This window comes from Schistocerca cancellata, chromosome 4, assembly GCF_023864275.1.
Source record: "Schistocerca cancellata isolate TAMUIC-IGC-003103 chromosome 4, iqSchCanc2.1, whole genome shotgun sequence".
In the NCBI taxonomy this organism is placed as follows: Eukaryota; Metazoa; Arthropoda; class Insecta; order Orthoptera; family Acrididae; genus Schistocerca; species Schistocerca cancellata.
This window is the reverse complement of record NC_064629.1, coordinates 529,586,275-529,612,801: the sequence shown is the minus strand read 5'-3', so window position 1 is coordinate 529,612,801 and position 26,527 is coordinate 529,586,275. Positions and strand designations below refer to the sequence as shown.

The 26,527-nt window shown below is 38.9% G+C and overlaps 1 protein-coding gene across 4 annotated transcripts in view; it reads left to right on the top strand.

Moving 5' to 3' along the window:
* The window catches only part of LOC126184958 (dynamin), a 116,059-nt gene that overhangs the window by 65,847 nt on the left and 23,685 nt on the right, over positions 1-26,527 (top strand). For all 4 annotated transcript variants that reach the window (XM_049927633.1, XM_049927634.1, XM_049927635.1 and 1 more), the window contains 3 exons: positions 13,079-13,285; positions 20,641-20,819; positions 25,395-25,613. In XM_049927633.1, coding sequence (XP_049783590.1) covers positions 13,079-13,285; positions 20,641-20,819; positions 25,395-25,613 — 605 coding nt within the window. The remainder of the gene's footprint in view (positions 1-13,078; positions 13,286-20,640; positions 20,820-25,394; positions 25,614-26,527) is intronic.

The window sequence follows — 26,527 nt, the reverse complement described above, 5'->3', positions numbered from 1 at the left end:
GTGATTCTTCATAAGGCCACCACAAACATGCAGCAGATTTTAAATCTGGCTATCTGGAAGCCACTCCCAGGAACCACTGTCCCAAATCAGTTAACTGTTGCTGGAGTACGAAAGTGCAATGTAGTGGAGCATTAACGTGTTGATACAGCATTGTTCAGCATATATTTGGGAAACAGTCTTCCAGCAGCATTGTGCAATTCCACTTGCAAAAATCGTAAATAATTCTGTCTATTTAATCGATGAGATGGATCAAAAGGGTTGAATCAAGTTGTCTTGTACAGTTCCATTCCAGACACTTACCAAAAATCTTGCTTGATGATTGTGCTTTTCAATGCTGTAAGGATTGTAACATACACACCCATTACAGTCACGATATTAACCCTTTCACTGCTGCATTGTGTGCTGAGTGTGACTTTTTTGTGGCTGTACTGCTTGCCATATGCTCTACCTGTGCTGAGAGACAGCATTGCAATTGCTGTGAAATACTTATCATTCAATTTTAAGAAAACTATTAGGTGAAAAAATTGATTTTTGTACACCTTACAGTCTGATATCGTTGCTCGATGAAGGACTGAATTTCTTTTTGTTATTTGTCGCAGTTACTATACTGCATCAAATAAAGTAAAAAATTGCCGGAATTTTAAAAACTTTGCGGAAGTAAAAACGCATTACTTAAACTTTGTGTAAGGCTGATCTTAGCTCTTACATTGCAGTATACGAAATGTAAATAAGATATTAAAATTTTATTTAAAATTTAGAACAGAACAATATCTCAGTTTCTTCTCAAGTTATTGAGTGTTATACCCGATGGACGGTAGTGTGCATTGCTTCCATTTCAGTCTCTGTGCATTATTAATCATGTGGTCATAACAGTCATCATACTTCATAAATGATTAAAGGTATTGAAATGAGGTGTATTGCAGGTGATATGTTGTATGACAAGTATTCGAAAGTTTTTTATTCACTGAGATACAGAAGTAACTTGGCCGCAGCAGTAAGAGGTCGGCAGAACAGGACAGACAAACATGTCAGTGATGCATCTGAAAACCCAGGGGCCACATTTAACACATTCTCAGCACCATGGAAGTGGCAAAGCAGGAAAAGTTAACACATCCACAACAGTTAGAGTTAACTTCTCCTTGCTTAGAGAAATAGCCATTGCCGTAAATAAGATGAAGTAGGGAAAATTGACATTGTTGGAATGCTGTCTCTGCCTAAACATGAAGGAATAAAAATATGCACATCTTGGGTAATCTTCCTTCAAAACATGGACCTTTTGTACATGGCAAGGATGTAAGTCATTCCAAAAACATGGAGTTGAGCAACAGAATTGATGAGCTTTGGTCGTGCTGCTGGTTGAAGGTATTTCAAAATGTGGGAATAATCCTTTCTCTAATTCTGGAGTCCCACTATTATATGCCACTATGCAGTGTCCTGTCTGGGTGCAAATATGACCATTTCTCTAAGATGCTGACCCATCACCCTAAAGGTGGTGACTACTGGTCTCCTGCTTGGAAAATGTTCAGCATACCTTCTTGTATCAAGAACAATGCGTCATTTTGCTTCATTGGATAACATACTGTTTGTGTACTTCACCCATTTAGTAGGACAAAACCACACTGCTAGAAACACCTCACCTCCACTAAGTGGAAAAACTTCTGCTCCTTTGTCATTGAATGGCAACTGTTTTATAGCCATAGCTCCACAGTGGTGCAGCTCTGACCTGTGGTTATTCGTCAAATTAGGCTTTATTTGATATTGTAGAATGAAGGCTTTCACGACCGGTTGAAATGGCTGTTGATATACTTTCCGGGATGTGACGTTGTGGTCCGTGGTCCTCACATCCCGGAAACTTTATTTGATATTCCCCACCCTGATTTGGCATTATCAGAGTTTCTGTATTCTTATATTGTTCAATTATTTGCTACCTTCATTTTTCATAGCAGAAAGCATCAAAATTCAGGTTTGCTGTACTTTCAGCAGATGCTGATAGTTTTCTTTTCAAGTCAGGCCACTTGTATTTTAGAAGGGGAAAATATCCGTGTACAGAAAATGTAGTCTAGTCAGTAAGTAAGTATAGTTTACTCTGAAACGTTAAACATGATTTTTATTTTTTTTCTTTCGTCTTTCAATCTTGTTGGAGGGCTATGAGGTTTGTACATATGTTAGCTTGCTCCTATCTTATGGCAGTTCATGTGATGTAAAACAGCATGCAATTAATGTCAGCGCACTTAGATATGATCTATAACTCTGTTTAGATGGGTTTAACAGTCAAGATATCTTTAGCAATAGAGAACTGGAGTTTGTGCACCCTGCCTCTAAAAAACCTGTTGCACCACATTAGTCCTTTTATGGGGCAGTTAGGTTGCTGCATGGCTTTGATCTGGGTACATTTTTTGGAAAATTGTAGCAGAGGCATGAGTAAGACAGTTGAAAGACGAGACCATTGTTAATACACAGGTTCACTCTGTGACAAATAATATAATTCTGTACTAGAAGATTTTGGTTGGTTCTAATGTTAAATGTGTGATAAATGGGTGTGAAGAGTGTTAGCAACCCCTCCCCCCCCCCCCCCTCTCTCCCCCCCCCTCCCCCCCGTCTCTCTCTCTCTCTCTCTCTCTCTCTCTCTCTCTCTCTCTCTCTCTCTCTTTCTCTCCCCCCCCCTTCCCTCCCTCCCTAAATAGGTTCTTGCAGATAGTGTCTTACTATACAAAAAATGATCTACCACTTCATAATAATCACTCACTGAAGAGATTTTCTTAAACTGAAGTCAAAGATTGATTGAGATGTATCAGTATTAACACCACACAATCATATCTATTCATAAGAGTCAGTTGTTTTCATGAAAAAGGGGAGTGTCACAACTTCTCACTGCAACTGAAAATGAGCAATCTGATACGAGATATTGCTCCATTTTTATTTTTTTTGACGCTATGTTGCAGAGATAAGGAAGAAGTTTATAATTTTCTTCTTGCAGATGGAAACTAAATATGTGGTGAAAACCAGACAAAGCACCTATGAAAGCCCTATGTCCCTAATCTGGCTGTGGCAAGTGTTTTGAGTTGGAAAGGAATTCAGTCATAAACATTGTTCTTTTCATTTCACTTCTATGCAGTATTTTGAGACACCATAAAGGAAAATTGAGTCAAGTGCTGCCATAGTGTTCACTTATTGCACAATATTGTAACAGGTAACATTTTTTGTGGTTTCCAAGGATGTAGAGTGCATTTCAAAACCTACTGCTTCCATTCTGTTGTCCAGATCACTGCACAGTGTCTTCTACACCTAACATTGAAGATATTCATTTGAAAAATTTTTTGATGATAATGTGGTGAAAGGTGTAGTTCTCAACCGTTTTTCAGTCAACAGTTAAAATATTTGTAAGTGGTGTACAAATGCCACTTTAAAGATGTGAATAGACTGATGAAGTTTGGTTGAAATTATAATGTCAAAGTGATATGAATAAGTTATATTAAGATGAACAAAAAGTTAATTAAACTAGAATGTTTCTGAACTAAATTTATGTTAACAAGGATGCACTGAATTCTTTCATGTAGTTAATAAAGAAAAACTAATATTGTTTGGTGTTGGCAGAGCTTTTCATGAGGTGGTAGTCTGCAGGATTTTCATTTCATGATTTCAGCTCAGCTGGAGAGTTGGAAAAATTTAGCCATGTTTTGTCAGATATTAATTCCATTATTTCCCTCATAATTTAGAGTATAGTATTTTCTGAAGGTCAGAGCTGTCTAAAGTACAGTCATATGACATGTATTTCAGTGTGTGCTCATAGTTATTCTGGTTATTGTGTTTATGTGAAACAAATTTGAGTGGTATGTAGTAAAAACATTTATTCCCATATGACACAAATAGTTTTTGAATTCGAATGGCACACACAGCATTGATGCCCATGTGGATTCAGATAAATGCTGATGTAAAAGTTCATTATAGTTTAACAAAGGAAACAACTTATATGGGAAAAAAGATTTGATTTGCACAAAATAATACTGCATTCATACATATAGTGATTTTGGAGCAAGTCATTACTTCTGTACTAGATCCTTTGTCAGGGAGCTGAGAGTACTCAATAAATATTTTTGTGTGCATATCGTATTTACTCGAATCTAAGCCGCACTCGAATCTAAGCCGCACCTGAAAAAAAAAAAAAAATTCCCAAAACTAAGCCGCACCTGAAATTTGCACTAGGCCGCACCTCCAAATCGAAACAAAGTTGGTCCATTGTAATATGAGACACAATTTAGGTCGAATGAATGACGATACAGCTACAGTAGTTTGGTTCGAGTCGTAAGCTTAGCAGTTAAGCTTTACCAGGTAGCCATTGCTATGCGTCAGGCGCTCCGTCCGTATTTACACAGATACTCTTCCTTTTTCACGTGCTTCATCTGGTTTGAATCGATTGCTTATTTTGCTTTGATCTGATAAGTGCAGTTTTCTGTGTTACAGGTGTTTACGTCAGTCACTCTAAGCTGAAAATGCATTACTATATTGTGTCATGCATTGTTTGTCGCATTCTGATAGTGCGTGTTTACGGCCTGTTGCTGCTCGCGGCATGTCTTGCTTTTGTGCACGCTACCGCCGCCTACAATTAAAAAAAGACAGGAATCGTCTCATTAGCGAAGCAATGGCAAGAGACTGCTATTTGTAGTTACTTACACTGCTGCTTTCTTTGATAATGATCAACAAGAACCAAATAATAGACTGCGTATGATAGAACATGTTCTGAACGAGAGTTTGGCGAAATTTTTTCTCCGTTTGAAAGTCTTTGCGGACGCTTCTTTAGTACATCAAATTCTGCACAAAAATTAGTCATCTTCGATTTAAAAATCTAGTCAGTTGCCGTGCTTCATTTCTGACTGTATCACTATTAGGCATAAGAGTAATACGAATATAAACATGACACGATACGTATATTCTTCCGCGTTTGCTGTTGTCTCACTCTAGTTTCGTAGTTTATTAGGCAGACAGGATTTAAATGAGATAGAAACAAACACGAAAGAATACATGGCAAAATGTTTATATTCGTATTATTCTTTTGGTGAAGAGAATACTGCATGTGATTCACATTTCATCAGGTTCCTATTAGCAACCATCTCTTCTCACAGGTAGGAAAAAATTCAGAACGTAGAGTTGGCCATATTGACAAAAATCCCAGTCTTGCCAGTCGGACTTTCGTAGTACATTGAAATTCTGCTACATTCGAAGATGAACAATACGGAATTTGTATTTACTTCGTTGGATAATGTATGAAAATGCAGTGGTCGAAACTCGGGCGGAGAAAAAAAAAGCTCGTCTTCCAATTTTTTTTTAAATTATATTTACTGACGCAGAGGTTTTGGCGCCAGTATTTATCTTTGTGCCTACAAAGGATGCCAGTGTAGCGCTACATACATATGCGATGGCAGAAGTTAATTGTGGCGGCACCTACCAACATTTTTCAGAACTTCCGCTTGCTTTGCACTCAATTCTAAGCCGCAGGCGGTTTTTTGGATTACAAAAACCGGAAAAATAGTGCGGCTTAGATTCGAGTAAATACAGTAGATAATTGGCAGTAAACATAGCTAATTCTTTGAGATTTTGTGTATACAGTTTTATTAGTTATGGAATGTGTGCAGCTACTATGTTGGTTTGGTCAGAAAGTATTTTGCACTTAAAATTATTGGCCGTACACAGAATACTTGCAATAAAACAGGAGAAAAATGAGTAACCCATTTGATTTTGGCTTTTACAGACATTTAAGGATGTACCATCATTTTTAATTGCATTCATTAGGCACACGACGAATTGAAGGAAGTAGTTTCAAGTATAATGACATCAAAATGTTTCTCCAGCTTGCGTGCACACTTGCTGAGAATTATTTCAGGATTAAAATTTCAAATAACCACAGACAGTTGATCGGATGTGTTGTGTAATGTGACTTAGAAGAAGTTTCCTGCATTCTGAATACATAATTTGTGTGAAGTCAAAACTTCTAGTGCTGTAGTATTTACTGTAATAGTTATGGTATAAGACAGAAGTGGGGGAAAAAAATTACTAGTTACAATGAATATGTGGTGAAGAATGGTACCATCTGGAGTGTATAAACAAACATATTCTGTAATGAGTTAAATATAAAGGACTTGCAGTTTATACACACAATTTTTATGCCCTAAGTTTCATTCATTAGTCATCTAAGGTTTTTAAGTGTCTTCTAAGTCCACATCATCATTTATCTGGAGGCTTACAAGATAAATACTGAAAACATTGCCATATATTTACTGTTATATGTTTGTGGTTATTTTAGAAATACTGCCTCAGCTTTTTAGTTGCAATGTTATATCAGTTAGGAAGCTTGTATTAGCTGATAAAAACATCATTTTTATAATACTGTTACTGATGGAGACCTAGTTCTTGCATAATCTGAAATGTTAATATTCCCAGGGTCTGTCTTGATTAAATTTGTAATGCTCTTTGTAGTTACTACTGTCTTTGATTTTTAATGTAAAATACATGCAGCATATCACCAAATATTCTACTTCCAGACACCTTCCAATGGTGATAAATTCAATTTATAATGTGTACCACCACTCCACTTGCTATGAGTTTTTCCATCATTTTGTGTTTATGAAGCTACTGCTGAATAATAGTTTCAAAAGTCTTCACTCTCATATTGAGTTTCTAAATGTAGAAATTTTTCCTTGAATGTGTATTGGTTTGTAGTTTAATTTTATTGACCATTTCTCCATAAAGTCAGCCTATGTCTTTGTCCAGTGTTTCTTAAGATACTTTCAGTGTATCATATGTATTTGGAATCGGCAGCTCTGAGAAAGGTCCCTCGTGGGTGGCTTCATGCAGCTGTCAGTGTAAATGTGAATTTAAAGAATATAATCTTCTGGTTGTAGAAATTTTATTTAGCCCATATCACATGAATTACATTTGTGGATGACTAGTTTTATAAAATTTTATTTGCAATAGTAGTTCCAACAGTTTTTACAATCTATTTGTTAACGTACATTTAGAACAAAATTTTTTCAAAGTATGGGTATCACATACTCTTAACATACATCAATGTAGTGCTACTGTATGTGGTGCACCGTCTTCTAATCCTGAAAACATAGTTACTTCACTGCTATATAAATAAAAATAATTATGGAACATCCAACATCAAAAGTATGATAAAATGTATCTATTGTGTCGTACTTCAAACAATAAAACTATACCTGTGATGCACATTCATAAAAATACATCTTGTATTCAAAATGTTAGTTGCTCTGGTCATGCTAACAGCTGATGGCTCACTGCGTAGCAATAGTATTGAGTTATGGAGTACCACCAGATGGGAACAAGCTCCTACTTAATAATTTGGAAAACCAAATGCATACATCTTTTCTATGTTTGTATAATTTGTACAATGATGCAGTACTCAACACTTCTAAGATATTTTTTATAATATTTAAAACAATTTGATAACAATTTCTTATGAACAGACAAGAAATAGCCATGTCGGGTCACTGCAAATTGGTGCACCATTTAAAAGCAGACAATCCAAGTTACTGACACCTTTTCAAAACATAAGATAATTTCTCAAGATTGCATGATGAAATCCACAAGTGCAATGGACTACACATGTGAGAGGAATTGGCTTTTAAGGAGACATTTTGTTTATAATCTCAACAGACCATTAATTTACATTTTGCAACCTTTATAATGTTTGTTCTTACATAAACAATATGACAGTTAATTACAGGCAGGGTTCATTCGTATTGATGAGTTTGATATATTCATAAAACCCAAATATTACAGAGTGATACAAAGTACATCTGTACCAGTTAACATAATCAGTAACATGCTGTTACAGTCAGTATGACAGTTTATTTATAAGTGGAAGATGTACAGCTTCTCACAATACAATATCTATGTACTTTGCAACAGGTAAAACCATCTATATTTTGTTAAACATCGTAATCAGTGGTGAAAAGTATTGTGGGAAGAGGGGAGTAGAAACTGGCCAGAGAGAGGGGGGACAGTGTTGGGGGAACCTAGGGTCGTGTTTAAAGATAGCTCATCTTGAGCTTTGGTAAATGTATCCTAGGGACATACTATGACATGTTGTATCATTTGAAAAATCATCATTCACACCATCCACATAGCAGTGTTCTCACCATTAGTGTAGTTGACCTCCAAGAATGCCTATGATCTGAAACCCATTGTGATTTAATATTGCCAGATGCTTGATAAACAACTGGACAATGAACTGTGTGTTATATGCACATATTAAGTTTTTCAAGTTAACCATAACTGCAGAATTGGTTGTGTGTAAAATGTAACCACTTGTGGTTTTCATCACGCAAACTTTGAAATTATGTTATGATGTTTCAAAAGATGCTGATAATTTGGATTGTCTGCTTTTAAATGGTGCACCTTGTTGCAGCGAGCAGACAAGGCCATTTTGTGTCTCTTAATAAGAAACAGTTTTCAAATTGTTTTAAATATTATAAAAAAAGATTTTACAAGTGTAGAGCACTGTCCTCAGTGTATGTATTGTAGAAAATGTGTATGTATTAGGTTTTCCAAATTATTAAGTAGGACCATACTGCCATCTGGTAGTACTGTAATACAGTCCAGTTGACTATTGCTGGGCAGTGTGCTGTCAGTTGCCGACAGGGACAGAGCAAGTAACATTTTGTGTACAGTGCACTACATACAATGGCACTAAATTGATGTGTGTTAAGGGTATGTAATACACATATTTTGAAAAATGTTCTTCTGAATGTAAAAACAAATTTTAGATTTGAAGATGGCAATTAAAGTTTGTCAAAACAAATCAAATGGCTCTGAGCACTATGGGACTTAACTTAAAAATGGCTCTGAGCAATATGGGACTTAACATCTATGGTCATCAGTCCCCTAGATGGTCATCAGTCCCCTAGAACTTAGAACTACTTAAACCTAACTAACCTAAGGACATCACACACATCCATGCCCGAGGCAGGATTCGAACCTGCGACCGTAGCAGTCGCGCGGCTCCGGACTGAGCGCATAGAAAAAACGAATCCTCCGCATACGAATTCACATGATCTTGGCTAAATGAAACTTCAACAACCAGAAAAATATATTTTTCATAGTAAGAGATCACTCTCCTGATGATGATGTTGGGTAACTGTAAATATGAAACATTGCTTAGGTTCACATTAAAAACAAAATGTTTAAAATTTAATTTTATATGCACAGTTGTTAAAACAACCTCAGATCAGTTGGGCACAACATTCATTTCGGGGATCTTTTTTAACAATATTAACAAAACTTGAATAATCAAAATTTCTAGCAACAAGTGGGTATTGTTGTTGTGTGCTGGGGCTGTGTAAATAAAATTAATTAACAGAAATGAACCGTCAAATAAGTTGTTGTTATAGGCTGATTGAAAGAAGGTGGTGTGCTGCTAGAATTGAGTTTAGTGACCATAATATTGCTTTTTAAAATAGTTTACTTCTATCACAAGCACTAGGGCAGTATGTGGAACTAATTTTATCCTGAAGAAAAGAAATTATTTAAATTTTTAATTGTTTAACACCAAAGCTGCTGTTTATTTTCTGGTTGAATAGTTTTTTGCTTTGGCCATTTTCTCAAGCCCCCTATTACAGAGAACAAAACTTCTTGCAAGTGGATATGTCGATTGTGGCTAATAATCTTAAGTAGTTATCTTGTATAAAGGGTGTATTTGGTGTGGATAGTTCTATTTATGTCATGACACTTAAGGTCCTGTATTAGAGGATGTCATGACTGCGGTTACACCTTATTGTATTATGTTAATATATATTAATTCTGATACCTTCATTATACAGCATGGTGTGACCCATGTGACAACAGTATTCCATATACAACAGAGAAATTGTTGTTATTAGTTTATACTGTATTTCACGGTGGCAAAATTTATCGAAGGTGTGATCACAATTTTCACAGATTGTGATGAAAGAATTTTGTATGAGTCATATATAATCTCCGGCATATTCAGTTCACTTCACGATTATATTAATATCGCTGAGTATATTCAGTGTGATGCACCATCACATCACAGCTGTGAAACAAATTTTCATTTCCTTTTCAGCACTGTTCCAAGGAAACATAAGATAGTGTTTTATACTGTTATAATTTTCAGTGTCTAGTTTGTAGTCTCTTATTTGATAATAGAGATTATACACTGAAATGCCAAAGAAACTGGTATGGGCTGGCATATTCAAATACAGAGGTGTGAAAACAGGCAGAATATGGTGCTGCAGTTGGCAATGCTTATATAAGACAACAAGTGTGTGGCGCAGTTGTTAGAATACTTACTACTGTCACAATGGCAGGTTATCAAGATTCAAGTGGTGTTACAGTCGGTGCCCAAGCGATGGGACACAGCATCTCCGAGGTAGTGATGAAGTGGGCATTTCCCCATATGACCATTTCATGAGCGTACCATGAATATAAAGAATCCAGTAAAACATCAAATCCCCGACATCGCTGCAGCCAGAAAAAGATCCTGCAAGAACAGGACCAATGATGATTGAAGAGAATTGTTCAATGTGACACTAGTGCAACCCTTCCACAAATTGCTTCAGATTTAAATGCAGGGTCATCGAGTGTCAGCATTCGAACCATTCGACAAAACATCATCAATATGGGCTTTCGTAGCCAAATGCCGACTCGTGTACCCTTGATGACTGCATGACACGCACCGAGCGATGTGGTGCACTGGTTAGCACACTGGAAGATGATGATTCAAACCTGTGTTCGGCCATTTTGATTTAGGTTTTCTGTGATTTCCCTAAATCGCTTCAGGCAGCTGCTGGGATGGTTCCTTTGAAAAGGGCACGGCCAACTTCGTTCCCTGCCCTTCTCCAATCCGATGGGACTGATGACCTCACTGTTTGGTCTCCTCTTCCAAATCAACCAACCACCTACAGGACACAAAGCTTTACACCTTGCCTGGGCCCTTCAACACCAACATTGGACGGTTGATGACTGGAAACATGTTGCCTTGCCGGACAAGTCTTGTTTCAAATTGTATCAAGTGGGTAGACATGTACGGGTATGGAGACATAATTACAAATCCATGGACCCTGCATTTCAGTAGGGGACTGTTCAAGCTGGTGGAAGCTCTGTAATGGTGTGGCGTGTGTGAAGTTGGAGTGATATAGAACCCCTGATACGTCTAGATAAGACTCTGGCAGGTGAAACATCTGTGAGCATCCTGTCTGATCACCTGCATCCATTCATGTCCATTGTGCATTCCGATGGAATTGGACAATCCCAGCAGGACATTGCGACACCCCACACATCCAGAATTGCTACAGAGTGGCTCCAGGAACACTCTTCTGAGTTTAAACACTTCTGTTGCCTTGAAACGTGCTGTTCAGAAGAGATATCCACCCCCTCATACTCCTACGGATTCGTGGACAGCCCTGTATGATTCATGGAGTCCATGCCATGTTATGTTGCCACATTTCTGCGTGCTTGCGGGGTGTTACACGATATTAGGCAGATGCACCAGTGTCTTTGGCTCTTCAGTGTATAAGAGCTTGTAATGAAATTCTTTGCATCAGTATGTCAAAATTATAACAACACCTGTGATAAATAAGCCACAGTGACTCACAGTATAATCCAGTGGGAAGAAATTCTCTATTATATGTAAATTATTGTTGTTACAAGGATCACATCATGCTGGATAATGAATGTACCATAATTAAGAAAAATATATATTATGCACATAGATTAAGATAATACAACAAAGTGTGACTACAGTTATGATACCTTTTAACACAGATCTGAGGTACCTTAAGTGTCATGACATAAATAGAACTATCTACCCTAATATTCCTGCATACAAAATACATAAGTAATCACAATATGAACCGTATCATAAGTGTGCCCTTTATCATTGAAACTACTTAATGAAAAATAAATAGCAGATTTGGTGTTTAAACATTTAAAGATAATGTCTTTTTTTCAGTATCTACATCCAAAATTAAAAATTAATGTTGATTAGTATTGTGTTGTGTATGTCATGATGGTTGGATGAGTATATTTTTTGTTAAATTTTCGTAATTTGTTGACTGTGATTATGGTAATAGTATTCAGGATACACTTTTTAACTTGCAGCACTGTGTGCTAAACCTGTCTACATTCATTTTGTGAATAACAAATGCAGAGTCATATGTAAATTCTGCATTCTCTGTTGAGCATAATGTATTCATGCACAGTTATGAAATACGGTACATATTCAGGATAGGTTGTGGGATTTGTGTTAAGGAAATTTTTTTGTGCCATTAGTGATTGTGAGGATTTTTCTTCTCCCTTCTCAAAAGAAAGTAACATACTTAATGTTCCATTCTCTCATTACTTTCTTTTCCTTGTATTACCCTACTCTTCCCCCTCCCCCCACTCTCTCTCTCTCTCTCTCTCTCTCTCTCTCTCTCTCTCTCTCTCTCTCTCTCTCTCTCTCTAACTTGTTTGCTCTTACTCGTGGCAACTGTTCTGTATGTTACATTGCCTCCAAAACTATGGAACATTAGTAACTACTCAGTTTTGTATCTTGTTTGCTTGTGTGCTGACTGACATAATCATCCTTAAATAACATGCACCAACACTTACTGCATTGTTCATGCTCATTAATTTCTGGAGCAACAGCTTTATGTTCCAAAAGCATGAAATACATTAATTTTTGTGTGTCTCTTTCTCTCCCTTAGTCAAATAACTGAGTTCTATATAAAGTTTTATGTAAGCACTTTACTCCATTTATTGTAGTGTGAAGGAATGAATTTGATAACCTTTGTAATAATGGAACACAGCAGAAGTAATGGTTAGAGTATTTAGTTGTAGGGTGTGGTCTGCACATGGTTATTTGCATGAAGTAATTTGTCTTTCAGGTAGTGCTAGGGATTGTGCACAACACTTTGAAATCTTTTTAGTAGTTGTAGATTGTAGAGTTTGAAATTAACAGATCTCAGTGAAAATGGAGTCTGTTCTAATATAATGTAAAAATGGTGTGTTAGTGTGTTTCTCTGGCCTCTGAATAGAAAAATAATGTATTTTTAACCAACAGGGCGCTGGGGAAGGAAGTTCTTCGATGGATCCACAGCTGGAGCGCCAAGTTGAAACAATCAGGAATTTGGTCGATTCTTACATGAAAATAGTTACAAAGACAACTAGGGATCTTGTCCCAAAAGCAATCATGCTAATGATAATCAACAATACAAAGGACTTTATCAATGGTGAGCTGTTGGCGCACTTGTATGCCTCTGGAGATCAGGTAATTCAGCGTCTTTTCTAATTCTGCAGTGACACACTATATTTATATATGTGATTTTAGGCTGTTAGGGAAAAAGAGTATAAGTCAAAAAATGGTTAAAATGAAGTAAGATGTGGGACAATCCATGCGAAGTCAAGCAAGCCATCTTGCCCACTATCCCAGGTTGGGATGAAACGTGACTGATTTGTTCTGCATATGGAAATAAGCAACCATACCATATTTTAGCATTTCATCTCTGTCTGTGCTTTCCACTTTCTAGCATTCCAAACTTTTTAAACTTTAAAATTTTTTAACACTGTGATAATGTGAAATAATTCTTGCTAACATTTTGAAAATAAATTACAGTTTCTTCTTTAATCATCCAATATGTGTGAAATTTTTGGAATTGTTCAATACAAAGTATTTTAAAAAATGGTTCATTACCTTGAATATTGTATAAAAGAAAGGGATAATCTTCAAAATTTTCTTCCCAAAATAATCTTCAAAGCATAGGATATCACATAGAGAAACAAAATAAGTGGGTCTTTTTGTTCCTTTGCTGTATTTTTTTTTCTATATTGGAAATTTTAGGCTAGTTTCTTATTCATATCTCATATCATCAGTTATTCTTCTTCTTAAAGAAGAGCAAATTGGCCAGATTTCCTCAGAATCTGAGAAGATGGGTGAGAAAAAATGACTTTATGGTTGAACTAACGTGGAGTGATCCATATACTACATTGAGTACTGGATTGCATTGTTTTATTTAGTACAACTTGTTTAATCTTCAATGAATACTCCTCACGATATTCTAATGTGGGACCACAAGTGAGTGAGTGGACAGGGTTTATAAAAGATAGAAAGGATAAGTTTGTTCATGATAGTGATAATTTTTGACTCTACTGTGATTTTAATGGAATAGAATTATTTGTGTGAAAGTAGTGATGAACATAGTGAGGATGAATAAATTGGTGTAAACATAATGTGTTGAGAGATGTTTGAAAAGAAAGGAAACAAAAATTAGTTCACACTAAACTATTAATCCACTTTTTGAACTACGAAGGGGGGGGGGGGTGCTGAAAAGTAATTCCTATGAATTGTTTATTTGAAAACTCCTAATGCTTTTTAAGTAAAACAAATGTTATTAACATTCTTCATCTTTATTCTTTGAGTCTATGTATTTGTAGCCCTCTGTCACTGGAGGACTCTGAATTGTGCAGTGTAACATGGCATGCAGTAATGTAACTACATTGGTGTGTGAGAAACAATGCTGTAATCAAGTTAAACATGGAATACCCTCTCATTCAGCACGACAGTGCTAGATAACAAATGAGCGCTGCAACAATCCAGTGCATTGCGATCACTGTTATCAATCACCCTCCATACAGTCCTGACTTGGCTCCATCTGATTGTCATCCATTTCCAAAACATATTGAATACTTTCAAAGTTTTCACTTTGTAAGCGGTGAAGCAGTGCAACCAGAGAGGAGGTTGGGGCTCCGTCAACAAAGTCAAATATTCTACTGTGATTGTATCGACAGTCTGGTCTCTCGTTGGAAGAAATGTGTTTGTTGCCAAGGTGCTAATGTTGATAAATAAATATATAGTCATGAAGAATAAAGATGTAGAATGTTAATACCATTTGTTCTATTTAAAAAGTTTTCACATAAAAAAATTTGGAGGAATTTCTTCAGCATGCCCTCGTGGAAGGAAATACTACTGTATAGAATGCCATGAAATGCACACATTCTCAAAATGCCAGAGCAGAGGCAAGTGACAAGGAAAGAAAAGGAAGTGCAAAGCATCACATGACAAAATGACTGACAAATAGTGCACAGTTGTAAATGGGATATTTTGTGAACCTCTGGTTCTAGGAACTCAGGATGAGAAGCTCAGTGGCAGGTCTTGCTGATTAAAAGGCATTTGTAACATTAGTGAAGGCACAATATCCAACCTAGAAGAAACTCTTTTGGTTAATTCGTGTATTTTGTTTGTAGGTCAGTGGAAAACTGTTTTGTTTTTGCAGGATGTTTTACAAATAACATGAATGATAATTAAGTATTTATGACATAGTGTCTTAATAATATAAATGGTAATGTCTCCTAAAACATTAGTAGCAGGTGTAGGCTCCAGTGTTAAACAAGCATTTTTCAAGGTTAAGGAACACCCATACTATACTTAGTTTCTTAATTACATATATTACACACAATTAGAACTTCTGAGACCAGAACTTGGGTGAGGAGTTCCATGACATGCTAATAACCTCGTGGACAAAGTTGAAAATTGTCTTTTGTGCCCCCCCCCCCTCCACCTAAGATAATGAAATGAAAGTTTCTTCTTTATAATTTTTACTTTTACTCTCTTTCTGTAACAGTGCGATGTTGGTGAGATGTTGGTGATATGTACTGTGTGTGTTGCATACAACATATATTATTTTCATTGGTGATGGGATGAGAGATTGCTTAATTACTAATTACATTTTGGTCATATCCCTTTTTTGCTCTTTGTCAACATTTACTTGTTGTCTGACAGTTAATTTCTATCCCGCCAAATGAGAGTAAACTCTCTCTCTCTCTCTCTCTCTCTCTCTCTCTCTCTCTCTCTCGGGGTGGAACGATTGCATCAGCAGACATGCATGGTGGCTGACGTACCCCCTGCCCTCCTCTAAATTACTGTAAGGGAGGACCGGCGATAAGGGTGCTGGCAGCATCTCATTGTCCAGGGTGTCAGTGTGGTTGAACTATGCTGACACTGGAGGCACCGGCTAGTTGTGCGGGTGTGCCAGAGATCCTCGTGGTTAAGGACCCAACAGTGATGGCCCAGCTGGCACCAGAAGCACAGGTGGCAGTGAAGCATCTTAAGGTCCATCAGTATGTGTCAGGGCGCTGGACCCTGAAGGAAAGGCGGTAGACGGCAGAATCCAGAAGTAGGTAGAGACTGCCCCTCTGAAACAGGGATGCTCCACGAGGCCGGAATGGGTGCTGAGGGACGATGTAAAGGCAGTGGCGGTGATGGCCCCATGGCCCTCACCATGGCAGAAGGAAGCAGCTCATCATGATAGGGCATCACCAGCCCCCTCGCTTGTGCCCACCATATAGAGGCGGTGGCTGTGGCAGCTGTGGACCATGGCCAGAATCCAGTCAGTCAGTGGTCGATAACCAGGGCGCAGACCACATAGCTAGGAGCGCAATTGCCACACCGATGGACATTTGTGGGCAGCATGAGCAGGTGCAGCAGGGTGCGTTGCTGGTGACCATGGAGCATCTTTTCTGGACTCTGATCCCCCACTGGGGTAAACCTGTAGGAGCTCTAGAAGTGTGTCAAGGTATAGTCCATGGAAGAGTTTGCAACATACTTCTTTATTTGATCCTTGAATGTGTGGACTAGCCATTCCGGGGGTGGAAAGGAGGAGCTGTCATTTGGTGAATGCCTTGACGGGTGCAGATCTAAAATCGGAGATATGAAATATAGACTGTTATCCGTCACAAGCCTATAAGGCAATTCTTCAGTAGAAAAAATTTTGAGAGGGTCTGAACCATAGCTGGGGTTGATGTGGAAGGACAGAGGGAATTGCGAGAAAAACTACTGAAAAAAATTTAGAGGAAGCATAGACAACTAACGAGTAAGAATTTAGGAATGGTCTCACAAAGTCAATGTGGACGCATTTCCAAAGATGCTACAGTACCGGCCACAGAGATAATGTTGCCCGCAGTGCTGCCTGTTGCACTGTCACTGAGGGCAGACCATGACAATATGCACAGCATCCTCATTTCTGCTGAGTCAGAACATGTGTTGACGGGCCAGTGATTTTGTGTGGGACCATCTCCCCCAATGTGCCAGATGTAGGAGCTGAAGCACATCCAGTGTGTGAAATAGTTACATAAAGGATCAGAAGCACTGCCTGGAGGCCTGTCCGGCCAACTGTACTGAACAAGATGAACAACTTGGTGTAAAACCATATCGGCAGCATCAGTAGCTGTAATCCAGGAGCCCATACAAGGATACCCTTCTACTAGATGCTACAGCTCAACATCTAAGTAAATACAGAGATTGTTCTGATCAAAAGTAGGCTCCAGCTCCATCAACACCGGGACAGTGCATTGGCAATGGCATTCTGCATAGTAGGCTAACAATTAATTTATTTTATAGTTGTAGTGAGACAGAAACAAGACCCATTGGGGGGGAGGCGGCTTTCTATGTGGTGCTTTGTGTGGCAATGAAGCAGAAGATTAAACAACAAAACTAAGGGCTTGTGGTCCATAATGAGTTCGAAAAATCCGTACAAGAATATGTGAAAGTGCTTGAGGGCATAGATGATAGCAAGTGCTTCCTTCCGACTTGGGAGTAGTGTTGCTGAGTGGAGTATAGCATTTTTGACCGCTAAGCTAGTGGACGTTCATACCCATCTTCATAGCAATGTACAAAAATGGCCCCAAGGCCATACTGAGGGTGTCTGTAGCCAAGACCATGCAATGGCTGGAATGGAAGGTAGCCAAACATGGAACAGAATGCAATTTAGATTTCAAAAGTGTGAATACATGCTCACAGGGCGATGTCCACTGCAAAGGAACATCCTTACGAAGCATTTCGTGGAGAGTTTGGGCCAACATGTCCACACCTGGAATGAATTTGTGATAGTAGGCAATTTTCCGTAAAAATGCTAGGGGTTCTTCGATATTGGAAGGGTTAGACAGAGCTGTGACACGGTGACATGACGACGTAAAACGCCTTGCTCCATCCCAAGAAACCTTTGACCCCAAATACATAATGGATGGCTGAAAAAGGTGTGACATTACCAAGTTGCACTACAACCCCACAGGATGCAAGTCTGGGAACAAGGGGCATAATTAGTGTAAATGCTCTTCCATGAATGCACCTTACAATGGTGTCATCGATACATTTGATGTACCCCGAAATGACATTGTCAGTTTTTTTTTTTTAAAAAAAAAAAAAGGCCCTTGAAAAATTGCATGGGCGATAGCCACACCAAACGGGAGGTGCAGATATTGGTACAAGGAGCCTTTTACAATTGTGACCCAACAGAACCTGTGAATGGGCTTCAGGTAAATCAGTTTTAGGGAAAAACTATAAAGTTGCTGCAAAGGCAAAGCTAACCATTTGGTTTTTTTAACAATCAAGAGGAACATAGACCACGGACTGAAGGTAATAGGTTGTTGACCCCCCAACAACATCAGCCTGTCCAATTCTGATTTCACCTGATCATGCAGGGCCACTGGAATAGTACATGCATGGAAAAAGCACATCTGGGCCATAGGTTTCAGGTTCTTGTGGGCCATAAAGTTAGTGGCACAACCTAACCCACCTGGAAAGAGACTAAAACTCAGAACACAGTGAATCTAACTGCTGATGAAGGACCTGGTTGGAAACAAGGTGCACTGTATCCACATTGGAAAAACCGAAAGCATTGAAGCATCCAGACCGAATAAATTGTAGGCACCAGCACCATCCACTACCAGAAAAATCAAGTAACAAACCACAGATTTATACATCTACATCTACATGATTACTCTGCAATTCACATTTAAGTGCTTGGCAGAGGGTTCATCGAACCACAATCATACTATCTCACTACCATTCCACTCCTGAACAGCGCGCGGGAAAAACGAACACCTAAACATTTCTGTTCGAGCTCTGATTTCTCTTATTTTATTTTGATGATCATTCGTACCTATGTAGGTTGGGCTGAACAAAATATTTTCACATTTGGAAGAGAAAATTGGCGACTGAAATTTCGTAAATAGATCTCGCCGCGACGAAAAACGTCTTTGCTTTAATGACTTGCATCCCAACTCGCATATCATATCTGCCACACTCTCTCCCCTATTGTGTGATAATACAAAATGAGCTGCCCTTTTTTTTGCACCCTTTCGATGTCCTCCGTCAATCCCACCTGGTAAGGATCCCACACCGCACAGCAATATTCTAACAGAGGACGAACGAGTGTAGTGTAAGCTGTCTCTTTAGTGAACTTGTTGCATCTTCTAAGTGTCCTGCCAATGAAACGCAATCTTTGGCTTGCGTTCCCCGCAATATTATCTATGTGGTCTCTCCAACTGAAGTTGTTCGTAATTTTTAATACCCAGGTACTTAGTTGAATTGACAGGCTTGAGAATTGTACTATTTATCGAGTAATCGAATTCCAACGGCTTTCTTTTGGAACTCATGTGGATCACCTCCCACTTTTCATTATTTAGCGTCAACTGCCACCTGCCATACCATATAGCAATCTTTTTTACACACTGTGGAACCTGTAAATTGCCCCAAAATTGGTGTATGCTGGTTGTTGTAACTCATTAAACATTGAGTAATTGTTAACAAGACTGGAGATCCCAAGTCCGCATAAGTTTGTGTGTTGAGCAGTGTCACAGCTGCACCCATGTCCTCGTGTAGTCAAAGCACTTTGTCCATAACTTAAAATTCAATAGACAGTTTATTATTCAGAAGCACTGGGGACACCCAATCAACATCCATGTCCATATCTGTAGGAGAGGACTGGGAATGACACAGATGCTATATGTCCTCTTTTCCTACAGTTGCTGCAAGTAGCCCAGTGCTTAGGGCACGTGGTCCTATCATGTTGCATGAAAGAGTATGGGCAAGATAGGAGCATTGTTCAGTGCCGCTACTGTGGTCGTTGTTGTTGTTGTTGTTGTTTGGCATTTGGCACATCACTGTCCAGTGTGGTGTGGAGGACACACTTATACGGTTGTGTGGCACTTGCATCCAACGATCAGGAACAGGAGCCACAGCAGCAGTTTAGACAGTCAGTTGCTTCTTATGAAGACAATGAAGGTAATTGTCGAAACCTCAAGGTTTTACCCTGAATTGACCGAGCAGGAAGTCGGAGAATGAATTATACAACTTGTCAAATCTGTTAACCAACGCACCAACTAAAAAACTGCATAAAACATACTTATATACACAATATTACAAAATTCCCGTCCACAGCTCGTGGTCGTGCGGTAGCGTTCTTGCTTCCCACGCCCGGGTTCCCGGGTTCAATTCCCGGCGGCAGGGATTTTCTCTGCCTCGTGATGACTGGGTGTTGTGTGCCGTCCTTAGGTTAGATAGGTTTAAGTAGTTCTAAGTTCTAGGGGACTGATGACCATAGATGTTAAGTCCCATAGTGCTCAGAGCCATTTGAACCATTTTTTGAACAAAATTCCCATTACTTTTTGAACACACCACTTATTTGCTTGTCTGATTAACTATTAACCAATAAATGGAGGTAGCCTTCTCCCCATCTTCCTCAATACTTAGTATTATGAGGCTGACACTAATTGACCTGACATTGTGTGTGTTTATCTAAGCTCATTAATCATGGTATATTATATTTTCAATCTTTCCTATTTTGGCAGGGACAAATGATGGAAGAGAGTCCTGAAGAGGCTCTTAAGCGAGAAGAGATGCTAAGAATGTATCATGCCTGTAAAGAAGCACTTAGAATTATAGGAGATGTTTCAATGGCAACTGTATCAACGCCTGTTCCCCCTCCTGTGAAGAATGACTGGCTTGTTTCTGGCCTGGAAAACCCAAGGTAACATAGGAATGTTTTCTGATGTGAACTGTAAAATATGGAGAAAAAATGCATGACACTTCAGTGTAGTGTCATAATTTCTAGGAGTTTCAACATTCCCTATTTGCAGTTTGTTGGGCAACCTTGGTAAACATTGATTACAATGTACAGGGTTATTACAAATGATTGAAGCGATTACACAGCTCTACAATAACTTTATTATTTGAGATATTTTCACAAAGCTTTGCACACACATACAAAAACTCAAAAAGTTTTTTTAGGCATTCACAAATGTTCGATATGTGCCCCTTTAGTGATTCGGCAGACATCAAGCCGATAATCAAGTTCCTCCCACACTCGGCGCAGCATGTCCCAATCAATGAGTTCGAAAGCATCGTTGATGCGAGCTCGCAGTTCTGGCATGTTTCTTGGTAGAGGAGGTTTAAACACTGAATCTTTCACATAACCCCACAGAAAGAAATCGCACGGGGTTAAGTCGGGAGAGCGTGGAGACCATGACATGAATTGCTGATCATGATCTCCACCACGACCGATCCATCGGTTTTCCAATCTCCTGTTTAAGAAATGCCGAACATCATGATGGAAGTGCAGTGGAGCACCATCCTGTTGGAAGATGAAGTCGGCGCTGTCGGTCTCCAGTTGTGGCATGAGCCAATTTTCCAGCATGTCCAGATACACGTGTCCTGTAACGTTTTTTTTGCGGAAGAAAAAGGGGCCGTAAACTTTAAACCGTGAGATTCCACAGAACACGTTAACTTTTGGTGAATGCGTGAGGATTCTCTACCGCCCAGATTCGCACATTGTGTGTTTCGCACTGAACGCATCCTCTTCCATGAGCTGTTGCAACCGCGCCGAAAATTCAAAGCGTTTGACTTTGTCATCGGGTGTCAGGGCTTGCAGCAATTGTAAACGGTAAGGCTTCTGCTTTAGCCTTTTCCGTAAGATTTTCCAAACTGTCGGCTGTGGTACGTTTAGCTCTCTGCTTGCTTTATTCGTCGACTTCCGCGGGCTACGCGTGAAACTTGCCCGCACGCGTTCAACCATTTCTTCGCTCAATGCAGGCCGACCCGTCGATTTCCCCTTACGGAGGCATCCAGAAGCCTTAAACTGTGCATAAAATCGCCGAATGGAGTTAGCAGTTGGTGGATCTTTGTTGAACTTCGTCCTGAAGTGTCGCTGCACTGTTATGACTGACTGATGTGAGTGCATTTCAAGCACGACATACGCTTTCTCGGCTCCTGTCGCCATTTTGTCTCACTGCGCTCTCGAGCGCTCTGGCGGCAGAAACCTGAAGTGCGGCTTCAGCCGAACAAAACTTTATGAGTTTTTCTACGTATCTGTAGTGTGTCGTGACCATATGTCAATGAATGGAGCTACAGTGAATTTATGAAATCGCTTCAATCATTTGTAATAGCCCTGTATAACAAAAAGTCCTTCATGCTTTAGTGTGCGATATGTTTTTCTTTCATAATACATCGGGTTCCTGGATAGTTAATGTAAGAGTTATTTTTGTGTGTGTGTGTGTGTGTGTGTGTGTGTGTGTGTGTGTGTGTGTGTGTGTGTGTGTGTGTGTGTGTCAACGAAGTAATTAGTGATTAGTGCAGCTTAGATTGATTAGCATTGGAACTATTGTATTACTATAGTAGTGACAGCAAGTAATATTTGAGGAAATTGTTAACAGAAGAAAAATAGATAAACACTCACAGGTAGAAAAATAAATGAATAAATACAGAATAATACAATAAACAGAAGATTAGAAGTTGTAAATTCCTGTACTATTGATAAAGTGTGCTCAGTATGAATAGTGACCAGACTGCCATATCTGTGACAGGAATAGTTCAAAATGGGAGTTGAGCTACTCTAAATTAACTGAGAAGAATTCAGCATTTTGGAAGTATCCCTCATAAGTGAGATGGTTCTTATTAAATGTAACCTCAAGTGCATGTTCCAGTCCCTGTGCATGAATGAGCGACAAGCATGAAAGTGGAGAGTTAGAGGAAAATATAGAATTCAATATTAGGCTGTTAAACTGACAAACAGAAGAAAATGTACAAGCATGGGATAAGAAGAAATAGTGTCATAAGGTACAATATGCATAAGAATCCACTTCAGTAAATGAGGTGCTGGAAGGTGCCAGTAATACACAAACCTTAGCAGAATTAATATGCACCAGGAAAAGTTGGGGTTAGTGGCCTCATTTAGCAATAAATAGGTATTGTGACCCAAATGTAAGAGAGATTTATCAGTATAATGGAAAAGCATAGAGACAAGTTTATTCTCTTCTGTTGTTAACAAACTGGCAAGAAAAGAGAATGAATCTACCTACAAGGTCATTCTATAGTTACAGACATAAAATTTGTACAATTTACAGTGAAGTATTAACATGAAAATAAAAAAAAAAAACCATATAGACCTGAATGACACTGATATGAGTAACTTAAAAGGGAAGCAAAGAAAAACAAGACTGGAATAAGGCTGAAGTTTGTTATACATCTGCTAATAAATGAAGTATGAAATTTTCATTTAGATGCTAAATAATATTTTTAATGATGTAAAGAGAAAATGGCAGTCACATATCCCTTTTATCAAATAAAACATCACGAATCAGAAGGCAGCAGTTGACTAAATCTTTGCTGTATACATTCTGTTATGTATTAATTATTGCCTCTCAGGATTTATTGCAAAATGTGTTTGATTTAGCTAATATCAGAACAACTGACAGTTTTGCTTGATAATAAGTGTTAAACTTGGTAGACTATGTTAGTGGCAGAAAATAACTTTCCATAACCAATGATTGTTTACATCTGCGTGAAAACCAGTGTTAGACCTCCCTAATTTTAAAAACAGCCACACAAAAATTTTGCTAAAAAGATCTTGAAAATGTCTGACATGACCAAAGCATTGGAAAAATGCACTAATAATGACTTCACTCCTTCACACAGGAGCAGTATGTAGACATAAAACATGTATTAAAAATAACTAGCTGACACAACAGCAACATGATAAAGTGCAAGTGTTACCCAGGAAACAAAGTATCAAATAACTTACGTTAAGTGTGAATAGATCGAAGGATTTGCAGCAGCGCACAGCCATTTTTCTTGAAAGTCCCTGAATTATCTTAATTACACTTAAGGGTTTTGACACAGATATCCTGATAGAATTATCATCTTTCAAAGTAGTAGTAAACAGGATGGGCTCCTAATTGTATCAGTGCAGATGTAACTTTTCCTGATAGAATATATAAGTTAATGAGCAAGAGCATCATGACCAGCACACATCACAAGACTGAACGCTTTGTGGGCCTGTAATGCTATAAGGAAAGCATACAAGTGCGGCGGAAACAAATAGTGAATCATTCTACTGGCTGCAAATTGGGAAATAGATTGACATAAATGACTTACATGTAGGGTAGATTGTTATGCCCCAGTGCCTGGGAAAAAGTATCTCAGAAACTGCGAAGCTGTTTGTGTGTTACTGTCATGTGCATCTAGAGAAACCAGTGAAAAGACTGCGAAACCACGAGTAGGTGAAAGGTGTCTGACATTTGCGCGTCATCACAAAACATGGAGGTAGGAGACTTGCCCACTCTGTAAAGCAGGATAAGCAGTGATCTGTTATAGGTCTGGAGACAGAGTTCATTGCTGATGCAGGCACAAGTTTAGCAGAGCACAACATTCAGTGCACATTGTTGAACATGAGTGTCTGTAGCAGATGACTTCCCAAGTTGACTCATTGACATCATCAATTAAGATTGCAGGAACACAGGACCATAAAGATTGATCTGTGGATCAATAGAAATGTGTCCTTTGGCCAGATGAATAATGTGCAGTAGGTGACATTCAGATGAGCTTCTGTGGCACATGTAGCAATCAAAGGCACCCTGGCAGCTGTAAACTATGCAGACATTCTGGATCATATCTCCCCCTTCATGCTCAGTGTGTTCCCTGGTGGTAGTGACTTTTCCAGCAGGATAACTGTTCATGTCACAAGGCCAGAATAGTGCTACAGTAGTTTGAGAAATGTGAAGGTGAATTCAGTTTGTTGCTTGGCAGCCATATTCATCTGAGCTGAACCCAATTGAACACAAAAACCAGTAGCCCACAGTGTACAGAAATTGCATGACCTGCATGTAAATATGTGGCACCACATGCTTCCAGAAACCTACTGAGGACTTGTAAAATCGCTGCCATGCAGAAGTGTTGCTGGATTGCATTTCAAGCAGAGGCAATATTAAGCAGATGGCCATAATGTCGTAGCTTATCAGTAGTCTGAATATGAAAAGCAGATGAATGTTTCTAATCATAGAAATTGGATCTATGCATTTGTCTTAAATCTGTGATGTTAATACTGTGGTGTGGGAGATACTCCAAAGTTATATTAAATGATAAACTATCATAATATTAGAACACTGGTGCTTTGTGTGATCCCCAGTTGAGGGAAAATAGTATTGTTTCCCAAATTTATCATCTGGGAATATCATATATCACGTACTGAAAATAATGCAGCCAGCTGTTGGAAAGGACATGCATTCACATTTTTTATTTCTTTTTTATTTGTTTTGTTTTCGATATGCAGACTGTCACCACCTTCTCCTGGTGGTCCTAGGAGGACTCCAATGCAGCCAACTCCTGCTGTTGGCTCTAGGGCTCCACCGCCGCCACCAGCAACAAGCAGGCCAGCTCCGAACATCCCTAACAGGCCAGGTCCAGATGCTGCACAGGGGCAGCGTGCTCCCCCATCACTGCCTGGAAGACCTCAGTCTGGAGCTGGTCTTCCACCACCACTTATTCCTTCGTGAGTACACACAGTTTGGAAGTTCTGATGATAACTTTATTGTTAGTTTTTTGAGCTCATGTCTGCTGTTTCTGTATTAGCTTCCCCTTAACAAATGAATTTGACTCTTTCTCACATTTTTACTGGTGGATAACAATCAGTATTAGGAAGGTTTGGTATTTGAGGTTCTGCATGTATTTAATGATATAGTGAGTAGGTTTCTGCTGTGTAAATAAACTTCACATTTCTAAGTCTACATTGCGTGTGCACTAAAAAACAACCTGTAAATGTTGGTGGTCAAACTACTACTACTAATACTATTGTACTAATGATAAAACAAAAATTATGCTAGTACTGCTGTGGGGGAGGTGGGGTTAGTCTCAAGGCTTACGTGGTTTTATGAAACTGGCAGTGTAGGCAAGAATACAGCGGTGGAAAATTTTGATATAATAATAACAGTAGTGTGATAAGACATTTTACCACATAAATGTCTGATGAAAAACAGCTAATAAAGCAAACAAATGTGGTACTAATGGTAACTGAGTTATCAAACTTGCTTTCTCCACCAGAATGCGCTAGAGTAATTCCCTCTATTCCCTACTCCCACCAAGGCACACATGAACTCTGTGCCCAAAATTACACCACACACACACACACACACACACACACACACACACACACACACAACCTCCCTCCCTCCCTCCCTCCCTCCCTCCCTCCCTCTCTCTCTCTCTCTCTCTCTCTCTCTCTCTCTCTCTCTCTCTCTCTCTCTCCCCCCCCCCTCTCTCCCCCCCCCCTCCCTCCCTCCCTCCCCCCAGCATGGAGGAATAGGTTTCGGATGTGGGTGATACTGTTTGACAGGTGACAGGATAGAGGACAATGGTTAAGAAGTATGAAGCTGTTGACTAAGGAAGAAAAGGAAGAGTGTATTTAGA